The 17,018-nt window shown below is 44.8% G+C and overlaps 1 protein-coding gene across 1 annotated transcript; it reads left to right on the top strand.

Annotated features, from left to right (window-relative positions):
* The first annotated feature begins 248 nt into the window (after nt 1–248).
* Nucleotides 249–16,884, top strand: Dctn2 (dynactin subunit 2). The gene is made up of 14 exons (XM_090327654.1): nt 249–426; nt 1,329–1,397; nt 12,168–12,264; nt 12,458–12,519; nt 12,828–12,926; nt 13,186–13,346; nt 13,532–13,679; nt 13,975–14,040; nt 14,252–14,290; nt 14,395–14,472; nt 14,561–14,632; nt 14,870–14,972; nt 15,121–15,212; nt 16,452–16,884. Exons 1-14 carry the CDS (start codon nt 391–393, stop codon nt 16,536–16,538), a joined length of 1,209 nt encoding a protein of 402 aa, XP_090183780.1. The 5' UTR covers nt 249–390; the 3' UTR covers nt 16,539–16,884.
* The last annotated feature ends 134 nt before the right edge of the window (nt 16,885–17,018 follow it).

Here is a 17,018-nt window from a genome sequence, read left to right as displayed (position 1 = left end):
AAAGTTCTTTCACAAGCTTGATGGGGAGGGGGGAGAAAAAAAATACGTTGTGTAAAATAGCTCCCTAAAGTGCGTTATTCCCCGCCCAAGCGTCAGGGGACCAGGACTACAATTCCCACAATCCCAGGCTGCGTTTCCTCGCCATTACCTCATCGCCAGGCCTAACTCTCACCAATCCTAGCTTCTCCAGGGGTGTGGTAGCGAGTGATTCTCGCGAGATTTGCTTTCTCCCCTCTGCTGTGCAACTCCTGTCGCGAGACTTCCTGCTCCTCCGCCGCTCCCTTTGCCGCCGCCTTAGCTGGGGACCCGATCCCAGCCTCTCCCCTACCCGATTCCACCAGCCCCGGCTCCACCGAGGCTCCGGTCCCCCAGCCCCGCCTCGCCGCCGCCATGGCGGACCCTAAATACGCTGACCTTCCCGGCATTGTGAGTACAGGGCCGGCCCTGGCTCCCCAGGGCCGCGCCCCCGACCTCCCAAGGACCCCCAACAGAAACCAACCCACGACCTGCCCTGCCTGCAGCCCCTCCTCCGCCCCACGGGTTCCCGCCGCTCCTTCTCCAACCGGCGGCTGCCCCCTCCGGACTCCTCTGACCCGCCGGGGTCGGGCCGGGCCGCGCGACCGCGCACCGGGCCCCTTTTCCGGCAGTCGCCGGTTTCCTGGCCTAGAAATCAGTGGTCTCGGAGTGTTTACCACTTGTGCCCGAATGTTTCTGCCACCCGTGACAACATCGCCCCTGCCGTCCCACCTCTCCCCACCGGGGCTTCCCATCCCCGCCCTAGACATACCAGGCCACTTGGTGATGGCCTTCATCCTGCCAAGCAAGAGGTTACTGTTGCAGAACCCTGGTGGTGCCAGATGGGGAACTGTGTCCTTCAGGGGAGCCCGTGTCTGCCCTTCTCCCCACAGCCCCTTGCACAAGTGGCTGTGGACTCCTTTTGTGCTGCTTGGCTGCATTCTCAGGTGGAGGTTGGGGTCCAGGACCTTGGGAATTAAGGTCCTGAGTCACTCTCGACCCTTGAACCAGGGAAGTAGTGACAGGGCATAATTTGAGGACCTTCACCTCCTTCTGACAAAATTATTACCAAATCGTACCCCTTCCAGATTTAGGGTAACGTTTTTGTTTTCACATTCACCCTTTACCATCCGATCTCAGTTTATACCTGCTGTCATCTCCACCCCATGGAAACTGACCCTCTGTTCTCAAGGCTGGTGGAGAAGAGGGATCAGAGTCCTGGTTTTTCTGTTAGCTTCTGCAACCAGAGCGGGGCAAGGGGTGTTGGTGCATGCTAGGTAGTAAGGTTGGGTGCTCACTGATTCTACCTGCAGGCCAGGAACGAGCCAGATGTTTATGAAACCAGCGACCTACCTGAGGATGATCAAGCTGAGTTTGATGCGGTAAGACTATGTGCTGCCTCAGGATGCCTCTGGACTCTGACCTCCCTCCCCCTGATAGATGGTTCCCTATTCCAGAGAGCCACAGCAATAAGTGGGTAGGCCAGCCTCAACCTGGGTGGTATATAGGTTGCAGAGCATATAAAGCCCCTGCTGAGCTTGTAGCCACCTGTGAGCAGTGCCAGGAAAGAGTCAGGTCAGAGGGATTACAACAAGACTTGTTTGCAAAGCCCTGATTCATGGACCTTTTAAGTAAAATGAAACAGCTCAAAATAATTCTATATGGGAATAGTGTCTTCAGCCCCTAGATTCTAATCCATGGTATTGAGTCATAAAACCTGAACAACACTAATACATTGCTAAAAAAAAAAATAGGCCTTTTATGAAGTATTTCGCTTAAGACATGTTCATTAGAATCCTACCAAAAACTAAATTTGAAAATATAGAAAGAGATACTCTGTCATGTGACTGTCTAGTATCTGTTAGGCAAGAAGTAAGAAAATGACTTGGAAACTTTAGAAAGATAAGGGACCTAGTCAAATTAAACCAAATCTGAAGCTTTTGTATTAGCACAAGAGAGGTCATGTTAACATTTTCAAATCCAGGAATTCTGAGAAGGAAGGAATTTGCAGTGGACTTTTTCTTTTTGCAGTATTGGGGTTGGGTTTGAACTTAGAACCTTGTGCTTATTAGACAGGGGCTCTGCCATTTGAACCAAACACCCAGCCTGAGGCTTTGTTATTTTTCAATACTGAGATTTGAACTCAGGGCCTAATGCTTCCTATGCAGTCACTTCACCACTTGAGCCATGCCTTTACCCTATGGATATATTAACCATGAGGACAATTAGCTATTGTGAGTAGGTTAATTCTGCCCTCAATTTTTGTCTAGTACAAAAGGAGAGATGTTCTTGTTCTCAAGGAGTCCTAGAGGAATGAGAGGATTAAGATAACATTTAGGAAGCAGAGAAAAGAGAGGATATATTTATTATATGTATGTGTATGTATATATACATATATATGTATACACATACACATATATATATGTAAGAAAAGAGAGGAAAAAATGAGAAATGATATTGTAACAACTGTATGAAAGTGCCAGTATAGTCAAATGTCTATTAGTGTCTCTTATGGAATATGTTTTTTGTTTGTTTTTGCCAATCCTGGGGCTTGAACTCAGAGCATAGGCTCTCAGAGCCTAGGCTCTGTCCTTGGGCTTTCTCAAGGCTGAGTGCTCTACCACTTGAGCCACACCACCACTTTCAGCTTTTTCTGTGTATGTGGTACCAAGGAATCAAACCCAGGGTCTCATGCATGTTAGGCAAGCACTCTACCACTACGCCACACTCCCGGCCCCTGGGGTAACTTTAATGATGTGAGATCACAGGGAAAGTCTGACCAAAAGTTATGGTAACATTCTCAGTATGCAGGCCCTGTAAGTGTGTCTGTAAGTCCTGTGGCCATGTCTGTGAGGCTGATTAGTTCTAAGAAATGTTGGCTGCTGGCTTTATAATGTGTGGCTTGGTGTACTCACTTATTCCTTATTTGATTCTTTCATGCAGAAGTACTTCTTATATTGTGGGGAACACTTTCCCTGTGCCTTCTCTCAGTGGTGTGTTCCTTGTGGCTTCTGTATTGCTGGCATGTTAGTCTGTCCTCCAAGCTTGAATATCTGGAGATAATGCAGGTGCTGTCATTGCCCAAGGACCTGAGTACTCACCTATCACTCCAAGAGTTATCTTAGCTGCCTCTGTTCTCATGAGGTAGGAGTATGTAAGGTGAGGAGTTCCCTGTATTACCACAGTTGAGAGACTGGTCATCTCACACCTCGGCCTCTACTTATAAAATAACAACCCTTCATGCGGGAGATAATAAAATTCCATCACTATTACAAATGGATAGTATCACACCAGTCACCTTTCCACACCAAAGAATAAGTAAGTAGTGAGATACCTCTCATTTGAGTGCTACTAATATTAAAGTAGTGAACTAGTTTTGAATAAAAAGTTGTGTATTATAGACTCTGAAGAATCTGAATGCATAGCTTTCATTGGCTGTTTTCTCCCACTGATCCTGAGCTACCCTTTTTAGTAGCAACAAGTAGGGTGACTGATGGAGAGAGGCCACCCTGAGGATATGTTCCTTGCTGTATTTTGCTCAGGTTGCCAGTATAAAAATACATAAAACTGTATGGTATTTGCAGAGGGAGTAGGCCCTATCACTGAGGTTCAGCTAGCTGCCATAGAGAGCAATGGATGGGGTTGGAAGACTTTCAGCTGCCTCAGAAATCCTGAGGGCTGAGATGTTTCCTGAAATCAGCTAATGTCTCTGTCCCTCTGGGCCTTAGGAGGGTAGCTTTCAGGAAGTCAGCTGATTATTGCTTCTGCTGCTGTTCTTAATACTGACGTAACTATGCAGCTTGAGGAGCAATGAGTTGTATGCTTATCCAACACAGACACACCATGTCCAAGAGGCCTGGGTTGTCTCCAGGAACTTGTCTCCTTGCCTGCTGCCCAAGTCCTGTCATTGGTGACAGTGTATGTTACCATTCTTGTAGCTGAACCATGACGTTTTTAGCCTCATGTTAAAGCTTGGCAACCACTTTCTCTACCTTAGTCTCCAGAATAGTTTCAACTTTAATTTTATTTGTTTTTGTTAAATAAGAATAGGAGATGAACATAATAGAAAAAAAATCCCAGGCTGTATAGTGAATTATTCTTCTATGACTTCTGGAAGATCTCTAGATTTTTAATTTAAAGAAATGTCAAGTAGGGCCTATTAACCTCCTTCCTTTGATTTTCCACTGTGTAAAAGAACAAAAAAATTGATACTAAAGAAAGTAATACACTTTAGTGTCTCTTTAAACATAATAGTCTAATGATTACCATAGTGAGAAGGATAGGACAGGAAAAGTATTCTGTGAATGATTTAATTTTACTATAGATGATCCTAATTTTCCTCCTATCCTTTTAAACAGTTGTTAGGGGTTGGGTGTGGTAATTGCACACCTGTAATCCTAGTTACTTGAGAGGTATGGATTAGGATTCATGGTTTAAGACTAGCTTGGGCGCGCAGTGGCTCATACCTGTAATCCTAGCTACTCAGGAGGCTGAGATCTGAGGATCAAGGTTCAAAGCCAGCCCGGGCACAAAAGAACCTGAGACTCTTATCTCCAGTTAACCCCTAGAAAATGAGAAGTGGGACTTGGCTCAAGGGTAGGGATATCATAGCCTTGAGCTGAAGAACTCAGGGACAGCACCCAGGCTGAGTACAAGCCCCATGACCCACAAAAAAAGAAAAAGAAAAAAAAAAATAGCTTGGGTACAAAGTTAGCTATACTTCATCATAATGGAGGAACTGGGCAGAATAATGTATGTCTGGGATCCTAGCTATGCAGGAAGAAAAAGGAGGATTATGATATGAGGCTGGTCCAAGCAAAAATGAAACCCAACCTGAAAGCAAAAAGGGCTGGAGGTGTGACTCAAGTTGTATAGTGCCAGCTTAGCAAGCACAAGGCCTCCAAGCTCAAACCCCAATGCTGCCAAAAAATACCCAGAGCAGATGAATAAGTAATAAATACATCAAGAAGAAAACTTTTAAAACAGGATTGGGTCAGATAAACAGGCTAGCAGCCCCTTTCTCCTCAATCTAGGAAGTCTCTGCATTTCAGACTTCCCCATATTGATTAGAGAAATAGTCTTTTTGGAGAATTTTTTTAACATGGCTCGTTAAGAAAGCTTATTTCCAAATGGAATGCCCTCTACTGGATCCACAGCTTCCCTCGGGTCAGTGAGGCATTCTGCTCATGGCTTTTGAGCTGCTTCAGCAAAAGAAGAAGAAACAGGACTTAGTCTTCCTGTATGGCATAACCATTCCCAATGCTGTGTAAAGGGGGGAAATTTCCTTAGCCACAATTTGACGGGCCCCTGACAAAGCTAATTAAACAGTCCCATCCTGAGATGAGAAACTGTGTTCTCTTTCTTACAATTTAGATGCCATAGTGTATGCTTGATTGTGTTCATTGACTGTTGGCACTCTTGAACTTACACGAGTTTTTCCTAATGCTTCCCCCCATCCTCCCTCCTCACCACCTTGCCTGGACACTAGTTTGCACAAGTAAGACCATTCAATGCTTCTTCTCTGCATGTTTTTGTTCATCTGCCATTTCGCATGCAATGCTCAGCCACTGTGCAAATGTTGTAGCTAATCGTTTTAAATTCCAATGAGTCCCTAGCTGGGTCACTGAAGGGACTGCTGGCCTTATGTTTAAAGATCATTAATCGAGATTTAGAAACACTGCTATGACTCACAAATCACCGTTTCTTCCCCTTGTAAGGTCTGCAGAGTAAAACTGTCCAATGGAGGAGGGACCAGAAACGTGGAGGCTAGGAATGCTCTTAAACATGAGGCATTTAGAGGCTAGACTGGGAAAGGCTACTACAACTAAAGAGATTTTTGTGGAATGGATTCGAACTGTTTTAGACAGAGAACAAAGAGGTAGAAAACAGGTCCTCTTTTTAGTTTTATGTGATCCTTGGGAACAAACTCATTTTAGTATTCCCAAGCTCAGCCTTTAGAGAAAAGTAAAGGGGAGGAAGGTAAGGAGCTGTTCTCTATTCGGTTTTAAAATAAGTGTGTTATTTGTGCTTTTATTAGTCTGTTTCTGCACTCCTCCTTTAGAACTAAATGCTCAACATTATGTTGACCCATCTTGGACAGTTTTATTTTACAGCTCTCTCCATCTTCCTTGTCATCATGGTTCTGAAATCCCTTGGCTGCAGTGTTGGTGTGGAGCCTGAACAGGCTCCAAGAGTACAGTGGTCACCTTTCCTGTCTGATTCAGAACCTCAGGTCTTGACCGCTGAGGCACAACTACTTAGTCAAATAGCCCTGGGGAGTCTTGGAGCACATTAGTGAGGGACTGGGAGTCAGGTGTCCTATAGACTTGGTACTCGGGATTGGTATACTTGGAATCTTCCAGACAGGGGCTGTGATATACCTCCATGATGACTATTAGTTCTCTAAATCTCATCATCCTTTTCCAGTCTACTCAGAGGACACACCTGGAAGTGGTATATTACTATTTGCAAACTAATATACTTTCTTTTTTCTTTGATTTTTTTAACCTTTCCATTTTGCCCATTCCTACTGGTTTGAACTTGAGTTCATGCCTATTGTCCCACTGTTGAATTTCTCCCATGCTAGTTTTGTCTTAGTGAGGCCAGTCAAAGAAAGGTCCCTGTGCTTCTTTTGTGTGTTTGTATGTGTGCACCTGTGAGTACTTATGCCCATTGTACAAGAGACATCCTAGGCTAGACCACAGGACCTGGAGAACCACCTTACTCTGGGCTAAAAGCAAAGCCCTAGCTGGGCTGGAGCCTGAAATTGGCCAGGAAATGGAAAATTGATGGTTAGGACTATCTAGCTGAAATCTTAAAAGAAGGAAGCATGGGTTACCATATACATCTAATCATCCTGAGTCCTTGACCCTTCCATCTACCTATTGGCAGAGTTTCTGGAAAGGCAGTCTAATCTTGCCTGAATATAAGAGTGTTAACTACGACATGGACTAAAATAAAGCCTCTTTGAAATATTGTTCCCATGTCTGTCCCCCCAGCTTGTGTGGATCTTGGGGGACTGAAGAAATATTTTGCACATAGGTTGGTACCTATGGGTCTTGGGGTGCTCTGAGCACTTTGTGCTAGCGTATTGTAGAATCTTTCTCTATCACTCACAGCTCCAGGGTGAGACCAACCACTCTGGGCGGGTACTTAAGAGACCAAGATTTTTCCTCCCTCTCTTCTAGTAGCAGGAAATAAAAAGTAAGGCTGAAATTTGGCACTTTATCTGAACTCACTACTAGTAGCTGACATGTTTTATTTAGCCTACCCTAAAGAGACCACTATAGGATCTTCAGAGTGACTTAATTTTGCCATCTAAGTATCCAGTTTTTCATTAGACAGACCTAAAAATAGGAAGATTTAGACAATGACTAGTGAATCCTCAATCAGCTACAGGTTCTCAGAATCTCCATATCCTCTGCTTCATATTCTGCCATTTCTACAGCTTCCCTCCCACCTAGCTTTCTCTCCGTGCACTTTCCTGTTTCCATGCCACCAGCTTGTAACATCTAACTCCTAGTTCTTAGGTGATCTTAAATTGCTTTTGTTAATGGCAAAGCTTCACGACATCCTCACCACCAGAAAGGAAAGGGTCTCAGTCTTTCTCTTGGAGCATCTGATGGCCCCCACTAAAATTTCTTGACCCCCTAAATTTCATTAGTCTTCCCTGGGACCCTGTGGTGCAGTGTGTTTGAAGACTGTCATGTAGTGCATGTGATAATATGCTAATAACAATTTTGTCTTTTTTTTTTCTCCTCCCTCATCCCATTTCCCCACTCCCTTTCCTTTTAACTCTTGACTCTCTCACCTCTGGGGAAACCACAAGGAGCTGGTAAGAAGCCTGACCTTTCATCTGCTTTGTAATGGGGTGTACTGTTATGGGCAATTGTTTCTCTGTCCCTACCTCTCGTTGCCCCCTCCCCCACGTCCTTCTGTCTCTAATAAATCTTTCATTCTCCTAGTCCCACACCCTGCTGACAACCTTTTTCTGTCTCACACATCACTATAATGTTACTTTTCTGAGCCCATGCCCCAGATTTTGGAGACATTGTTGGAGTAGATGCTGCTGGAGGACCAACATGTACTGCTCAACTGAGTTCCCAGGGCCACTGCCTCAGGAAGGCTCAAGGGAATGCTACCATTGGCAGCCAGGTCATGCTCCTACAGCAGAAACAGTGGTGTGAAAATACTGTCCATTCCTGACTGCTCAGAATCAGCCTTACCTTTTGTGTGTTGACCCATTTTTTATTCCCTCTTTTTCTATTTAGGAACATAAGAAAGTAGATTCTCATCTGCATAGCTCCCACTCAGAATTACGATTTTTTTTGTTTGGGGGAGGGTGGTTCTAGAGGTCAAACAGGGATTTGAGCATGCTAAGCTAGTGTTCTACTACTGAACAAAATCCCTAATACCTGTTGTTTCTTTGTTCGTTTGTTCCTTCCTTCCTTCCTCCTTCCCTTCCTCCCTCCCTCCCTCCCTCCCTTCCTTTTTCTTCCCTTCTTCCTTCCTTCCTTCTTCCATTCCCCTCCCTCCCTCCCTCCTTTCTTCCCTTCCTTTTTTCCTTCCAGTGATACTGAGGTTTAACTCAGGGCCTTATACTTAACTGAGTAGACATTCTACTGCTTGAACTACTTCAGCCTCAATTGTTTTTTCCTTCCAATATTGGAGTTGAACTCAAGGCCTTACACTTTATTCTGGCTTAACAAAGCCACACTTAGCCCTCCATTTCTCCTTTTTTTGTTGTTGATGTTGTTGTTGGTGGTGGTGGTAGTGGTGGTAGTAGTCATGGGGATTGAACTCAGAGCCTGTCCCTGAACACTGTCCCTGAGCTTTTTTGCTCAAGACTAGAGCTCTGCCTACCACTTTGAGCCACAGCTCCACTTTGTCTGGTGATTAATTGGAGAGAAGAGTCTAATGGACTTTCCTGCCCAGGCTGTCTTTGAACTGTGATCCTCAATCTCAGCCTTCTGAGCAGCTAGGATTATAGGCATGAACACCTGGTCTATTTCTTTTTAAGGGGATTTTTTTTTTTCTTGTGCTAGTTATGGAATCTGAGTTCAGGGCATGGGCACTGTCTTTGAGCTTTTGTGTTTAAGGCTAGTGCTCTACCACTTGAGCCACAGCTCTGTTTCTGGCTTTTTTGTTGGTTAATTGGAGATAAAAGTTTCAAGAATTTTCTTGAGTCCTGGTCTGAGGACCATGACCCTCAGATCTCAGCCTTCTGAGTAGCTAGGATTACTACCTAGTCAGGCATGAGCCACCATCTGCCTTTAAGAGGATTTTTTATTTTATTTTATTTTATTTATTTATTTATTTGTTTTTGCCAGTCCTGGGCTTGAGCTCAGGGCCTGAGCACTGTCCTTGGACTTTCTCAAGGCTAGAGCTCTACCACTTGAGCCTCAGCACCACTTCTGGCTTTTTTCTATATATGTGGTACCAAGGAATTGAACCCGGGTCTTCATGCATGCTAGGCAAGCACTTTAACCACTAGGCTAAACTCCCGGCCTAAGAGGATTTTTTAAAAGGATTTCTAGGAAGTAGTACTTTAGCTCAACAGGGTAGAGCACTAGCCTTGAGCAAAAGAGCTCAGGGACCACGACTGATTCTACTCCCCCCTCCAAAAAAAAAAGGATTTCTAGACTGGAACTTGGCTCAAATGATAGGACCCTTACCTAGCAAGTACCCCAAGTTCAATCTCAAGTACTACTAAATAAATATATATATGTAATATAAATAGGACTTTTGGGGAGAAGGCAGTACTAGGGTTTGAACTCAGGGCCTTACACAAGCTCTGCAGGTGCTCTGACACTGAGCCATGCTTCCAGAACTTCCGTCTTTTGCACTGGTTATTTTGAGATAAAGTCTTGACTTTTGCCCTGGTAAGGGCCTGGACCATCTACTTTCCATTATAGCTGGAATGATAGATGTGTACCATCACATGCAGCTTCTTTCACTGAGATGAAGACTCCTATTTCCCTCCTTCCTCTCAAGGCTGGCCTGGAACTTTGATCCTCCCAATCTCAGACTCCCACATAACTGGGGTGACAGGTGCATATCATTACACTCAGCTAGCTATTGGTTGAGAAAGGATCTCACAGGTTTGCTTGGGTTGATCTTAAACCATGATCTTTTGATCTCAGCCCCCTAAGTAGGTAGGTTCATAGGTATGAATCATGGATACAAAGCTAATTCTATTTAATTATTATTTTTTAGACAAAGTCTCATTCTTTAGCTCAGATTGAACTCAAACTCCTGATCTTCCTACTTCTACCTATGAAGTGTTGGTATTAGAGGATTGGGACTGGCAATGGAAAGGGTTTCTACCCTGTTGCCTTGGGATGGAGCTTTCTTTCATAGGGAGAAGTATCATATTCTTTTTTTTTTTTTTAAAGTTATTTTATTGTTGGGATGATGTACAGAGAGGTTACAGTTACATTCATCAGGGAGTGGGTACATTACTTCTTGAACATTGGTACCCCTTCTAATGTTTTTCTCTTAATTTTCCTCCCTCCACCCCCTCCTACTCATCTTGTTTTTCCCTTACCTTCCCATTTTCAAATGCACAAATAAATATATATATACAATATACCAGGTCAACTTAAAGAGAAGGTAGTTGTCTCTCTTGAGCCTGAGTCCCTTTCAGTTTGTAGAGACTAGAGACCTTGCAGTTATTTAACCAGTTGATGCTCTGTCCATAGCACTTGGGAGGTTAAAGAGATGTGGGGTGCAAATGTCTCTTCCCCTAGGACTTACATATAGAACATTGAGCCCTTTTATTTGTCCTTGCTGTACAACTCCTGCTCTTTGCTTAGCAATTCCTTGAAGTCCTCCTTGGAGAACCAAGTTGAAACTTTCTCCTTCCCCTCTCCCTGCTTATCTTTAAGGCTGCCACCCACACTTGATTCCTTCTCTGACTGATAGAGCACAGGAGAAGGACAGAGCTTCTCCATGTTCTTCTGTTTGCCCTCCCTGCTTACCAGAGGTTCTTCCTGGTGTAGATTAGGATTTCCTGGTAGCTGTTCTCAGCCTAGAACAATTAAGTCAACACCTAAAAGGTGGACTCAGATCTTCTTTCAAAAAAAATTTTTTTTCTAAGTGATTCTATTGTGCAGCCAGAGTTGAGAACCATTTTCCTGAATAGAGAGTAGACTCACCTTGCCTTCTGTGGAAGATGTTACCCTCAACAGAACAGCACTCTTGGCCCTCCTACTTTCCTCTAGTACCCTAGTGGGAGCTCTCAGGGGTTCTGACAGTTGGAGGAGGGATATGGTGATACAAGTATTGGAATCTGAAGAACAAGTCAGTGTCTAGTAAAGAGAGAGCCTCTACTTCAGTTTCTAGGGAGCCTTCTCTTTTACTCTCTGCTGTGTCCCCTACTATGACACAGTACTTTGGTTCAGCTGAAAGTTCAGGGAATAAGAGCCCATTCCATGTTTTGCTGGAAGAGGTGCTCTATTTCAAGACTTATGTTTGGCTTCTGCCAAAGTTCTCCTGACAAGCAGCTATGGTTTATGTTTATTACAGATATCCCTTAGAAAGACGATCCAGTCAGCCCATGCCTTTTTTCCTTATGCCTTGAACTGGCTGACCCCATTGCAGCCTAAAGATTAGGCTTCTAGTCAGGCCCCTGCCAGCCCTTCTTTTATATCTAAGAGCTAGTATCTTACCTTACGCAGGTTTAAGTTCTGCTGGTCACATTTAGAGAGTTATTGGCCTATCTGCCTTCCTTCTGTCCTCCAGCAAGGATAGGAGGTCAAATGGATTTGCCCCAGCTGGCAAGGAGATGTTCTTTTGGGAGGGGGAGGTTGCGAGGTCAGATTGATGTCTTGCCCTGACTGCATGATGTGTGCCAAATAACTGGGAGGGAGAAGGGAGGCTTATGTACAGAGTGGGTGGGGAGGGAGGTTATGCTGCCACTGTTCCCAGCTGAATTGGGGTGTTAATATTTATACAACTGAAGCTCCAAATTTACCAGGAAGTTTCTGTTTCCTAGGTTGAGCCATGGTTGACAGCTTGGAATGAAGCTGATCTTCTTTATTCTTAGAAAAGGCGAGCCTAGTTTTCTAGGAGTTTTAGGGGATTTGTGGAATAGAGGAAATGCTAGGGGTAGGAGTGAGTCTGCCATTGATCTGAACTGCTTATTCCTGCAGGAGGAGCTGACAAGCACAAGTGTGGAGCACATTATTGTCAATCCCAACGCTGCCTATGACAAGTTCAAGGACAAGAGAGTGGGGACAAAGGGTCTTGGTAAGACTGAGCTGGAAGTTGGATAGGGAGATTATGAAGTACAAACATGAAAATTGACTTACTGTCTTAGTGACTTTTGCTCTGGGGAGGGGGTCCCTTGTGGCAATTCTGGTAGAAAACCCTCATAGTTACTTGAGTCTATGTCTGCTATGACCTAGATCAGACCCTCAGTCTCATCTTCTTGTCTTGGCAGATTTCTCAGATCGCATTGGAAAAATCAAGAGGACAGGATATGAATCTGGAGATTATGAGATGGTTTGTTTTTTGTCCTTTGATGGGCAAGGGATGGTGATTGATGCTGTCCAGTAGGCATATGGCTGGAAGAGCAAGAGATGTAGTCACATTCTCAGTTTCTCTTATTTAGTTTCCTGCAGAGCCCAGCAGGACACAGTTGACGACATTCTGCCTTCTGCTGTTTGTTCTGGAGAGTTTTCATGCCTCTGTCCATCTCTATTTTCTCTGTACTAGGGTGTTAAGACATAAACCTCAGGTTGAAGAAAAAAAATCTTGAGATTACCTGTAATGGGAAATGTTACATCACCTTTTGTATTCTTTCTCTCTAGCTTGGAGAAGGTCTGGGAGTGAAGGAGACACCTCAGCAAAAGTACCAGCGACTGCTCCATGAGGTCCAAGAGCTGACAACTGAAGTTGAGAAAATCAAGGTAACTGTACATACACTCTGCTGTGGCTTGTGTAGCAGATTTGCTGCCAGCAGGAAGAGAATGATTCCTTAAGCTGGTGAATAAAGGCATTGAGGTTTCCAGAGTTTGGGAATACATACTCTTTTATATTCTGGGCTATTAGATGGTGAGTCTAAAAGCGATTCCAGTAACTTCTAGCCACAACTGTCCTTTAAAGATATTCTTTTCTGTTTTTCCTGATTCATTTTTGTCACCCTCATTGTTCACCTATTTATACAAGACAACAGTGAAGGAGTCTGCCACTGAGGAGAAGCTGACCCCTGTGGTGCTGGCTAAGCAGCTGACAGCCCTGAAGCAACAGCTCGTTGCTTCCCACCTGGAAAAGCTGCTGGGACCAGATGCTGCGATCAACCTCACTGACCCCAACGGAGCGCTTGCTAAGTAGGTGCCTGCTTATTGAAAAATCATTGCCCCTGGAGCTATGGAGGGACTTAGCCTGTTACTGCCAGTAATACTGAGGGGAAAGGTGGCCTAGCTTTTCTCTGATGCTGACTGTGGGACAAAAGAGGGAATGGCTGGCCCTCATCCCTTAGGTCATGATAGAATTATTTGTTCTCCTAACCCAGGCGCCTACTACTCCAGCTGGAAGCAACCAAGAACAGCAAAGGGATTTCAGGGGGAAAGACTGCAAGTGGGACACCCTCAGATAGCAGCCTTGTTACTTATGAACTACATTCTCGGCCTGAGCAGGACAAGTTCTCTCAAGCTGCCAAAGTACGTATGAAGTACTTACATTGTGTTGGTTGAGTTTGGGAAAGACCTCATGATTCTGCTGCCTTAGTCTGGATGGTCAGACCTGGGAAGAGGGTACTTTTAGGTTCTTCTTAGTGTTTCATTCTCCATGTTTTCCTTGCCATCTACTGTCAGGATTTTAAGATTGTGACTAGGGATATGTTCCAGAGGAAGGAGTTCCTGTGGCAGAGATATTGAATGGCAAAAAGCAGCATCTTATTCCTTGCTTTGTAACAACAAAGGTATGTGGCAAATCTCACCTCCTTTCTCACCCTAGGTTGCAGAACTTGAGAAGCGCCTGACAGAGCTAGAAGCAACTGTACGCTGTGATCAGGATGCTCAGGTCAGGTGCTTTCCTATTGTAAGTCTGAGTCTTATATCCTAAGCCCTAAAACCTAAGCCTTACAAAATTCTACCAAGGCTTGGGAGGAGTCAGGACAGGGGTCAGTTTCTAGGATCATTCAGTGGGTTACTAGCTAGTATAAAGAAGAGAGAAGATGGCATTCCTCTGGAGCTGTAAAGACTACTAATTCCCTCCCTCCTGTTCCTACCAGAATCCCCTTTCTGCAGGTCTACAGGGAGCCTGTCTTATGGTGAGTGTGGAAGGAAACTATACATTAATTAGTGAAATATGAAGGGCCTTTTCCTAATCTGGTCTTTTCTGTTTGGTTACATGTGTCCCAATTCATACACTCAGGAAACTGTAGAGCTGTTGCAGGCAAAGGTGAGCGCTCTGGACCTTGCAGTTTTGGACCAAGTAGAAGCGCGGCTACAGGTATTAAAGTGGCATGAGAATTGGATTCTGGGTTTCTTAAAACATTGAAAACCCTGGATGGCCAATCAACCTTTAAATGCGTTTTCAGAGTGTCCTGGGAAAGGTGAATGAGATTGCCAAGCATAAAGCCTCTGTGGAGGATGCAGATACACAAAGCAAGGTCAGGAAGACACCTTCCCCATTGTCAACACTTTTCTACTTCTTCAGGTTTTCCCTCTGAGTAGCATGAGACCATATCGGATCCTCAGGCCTTAACAACTCATGAGCTCTATCAGCTCAGAAAGTAAAGGCATTACTTCCCTCTTCCCACTTGATCCTTTCCCCAATAAAGTAGCAGTCAGTGCATACTTGACTGGCCTCCTCAGCCATCCCATCAGGCCTTGTCATGTTCTTCCAGGTGCACCAGCTCTATGAAACCATCCAGCGCTGGAGCCCCATTGCCTCCACCCTTCCTGAGCTGGTGCAGAGACTTGTCACCATCAAGCAGCTGCATGAGCAAGGTGTGAGGCCAGTCAGGCCAAGCATTGAAAAGTGGGCCCCTCTCAATTCTTGGCCTTTTGGCTAAGTTTGAGTGCAGAAATCTGGATCCCCTTTGTTCCTTTCCTGCCCCTCGAGTCTTGTTTCACCCATGCCTTTCTTCTTTTGTAGCCATGCAGTTTGGTCAGCTTCTGACACACTTGGATACCACTCAGCAGATGATTGCTAGTTCTCTCAAGGATAATACCGCCCTCTTGACCCAGGTGTGTACCTCTTCTTGATTTGCTATCACTTTTCTCCAGGACATTCAAACTAGGTTCTCCAGCTCCATCTCACAGGAGAGTGTAGCACAATATTGTCGTAGGGCCTTAGGTGTTGTTTTGTTTTGTTTTTTGTGGGTCATGGGGCTTGAATTCTGGGCCTGGGCACTGTCTCTGAACTCTTCAGCTCAAGGCTACTGCGTAGGGGCTTAGTTTGAATGCCTGTACTGTTTTTAACACCATGGTTATGGGACCTTTAGTGCTTCCATTTTTCTATCTTTTCTTCATCCACAATTCCCTCTTATGAGGATTAGGATAAATATTGGGCATTGGTGCACATGATTTTCCTCATAAAACCTCTCTCTTATCTCAGCCTGGCTTTACCTTCCCTGGGGTTCTCATCCAGCTGCTTCTGAACATAGTCATGGAAGGAATATTGATTTTGAAATCAGGAGTTCCAGAGCCCAACACAGTTCTCCCACTTCCTTTCTGACCCTATGCTTCATTCCTTCAGCAATGCCCTAAATGTAGCAAGTGCTCAGTTTCTATGCAAGGCACTATTCTTGGTGCTGGGACAAACAAATATACGAACTACTTGGTATAATATTCTCTTCCTCTGCAGTGGTTTTCTAAAATGTTTGAACCACTGAAACCCTCATCTCAACAGAAATGTATTTGGCTATCATTACATAAAATATAAATAGCTGAGCATGATGGTTCAAGCCTATAATCATAGCTCCTTGGGAAGTGGAGATCAGAGGATCCTGGTTCCAGGCCAGTCTGGGCAAAAAGCTCCAGAGATGCCATTTTAACCAATAACTGCAAATTGGGTGGCATGTGCATGTTACCCAGCTTCCGGGAAGCATAATGGCTGGGCATAGTGGGGCACACCTGTCATCTGTGACAAGGGGAAGCAGAAGTAAGGCCAGTCCATCATTAAGGCCCTACCTTGAAAATAAAGTGATACAAAAATGGGCTGGAGTAGTACAGCATCTGCCTAGCATGCAGGCGTTCACAATAAACAACAAAACCCGATAGGTGAACAGTTCTTTAGTCAGGGTGAGAACTGCAAGTTGTACAGTCCCTGAGCTGGGTCCAGGGTATTCCAGAGTTTGAAAACTGCTGCCAACAAATATCTGTTTTCGCCGACTCTCCCCTCCAGGCCCCTCTTCTCTAAGGGTCGACAGTCCTTTTCCTGGTAGGCTGGACCTGACAGATTAAAACTTTTCTACCCCTTTGTAGGTAAAGACAACCATGTGTGAAAACCTGGCCACAGTTGAGGGGAACTTTGCCAGCATCGATGAGCGGATGAAGAAGCTAGGAAAGTGAGCACCTTTGGGAGGTGGAGAACAGGGGTAACCCTTCCCTTTCTGAACTGTCAACAGTTTATATAAGGGTTCCCCTTCATTGTAACTCACACCATCGCATTTGGCACTGGAGGCAAGGGTTCTTGCATGTGGGGTTCATACCCCTCCCCTGATGAGTACAGGGTGATAGCTGGGGTACATTAAACGTGCTCGTCCTCAGGCCCAGGGGATGAGGACATGGGCCCAGTTATTTGCCAGCTCATGTCTTCTAATACTGCTTTGCCTGGTATCGGGGAAGATTGGGTCCTTTCCTCCAACAGTTTTTGTGGCTGTACAACTTCCTGACCATTAAATGCTGTTGTACTCTTTGTGGCCTCTGCTCTTTCCCGGGGAAGAGGCAGCACTGAGACACAGACATACAACGTCTAATAGTCTAAGCCACTACTACAAGAGATGGATTTCAGCTGTAACTTGTTCTTACTAAAGAACTAAATAAAAAATG

The sequence above is a fragment of the Megascapheus bottae genome, chromosome 2 (genome assembly GCF_031878675.1).
Source record: "Megascapheus bottae isolate mThoBot1 chromosome 2, mThoBot2.hap1, whole genome shotgun sequence".
In the NCBI taxonomy this organism is placed as follows: domain Eukaryota; kingdom Metazoa; phylum Chordata; class Mammalia; order Rodentia; family Geomyidae; genus Megascapheus; species Megascapheus bottae.
This window is presented reverse-complemented; position numbering and strand designations above follow the sequence as displayed.

Excerpts from the sequence above, each read along its gene's own strand:
- Dctn2 (XM_090327654.1), top strand. The coding sequence starts at position 391 with ATGGCGGACCCTAAATACGCTGACCTTCCCGGCATT. Across the intron at positions 14,973-15,120 it reads CAAGCAGCTGCATGAGCAAG|CCATGCAGTTTGGTCAGCTT; the intron begins GTGTGAGGCCAG and ends CTTCTTTTGTAG. Across the intron at positions 15,213-16,451 it reads ATACCGCCCTCTTGACCCAG|GTAAAGACAACCATGTGTGA; the intron begins GTGTGTACCTCT and ends ACCCCTTTGTAG.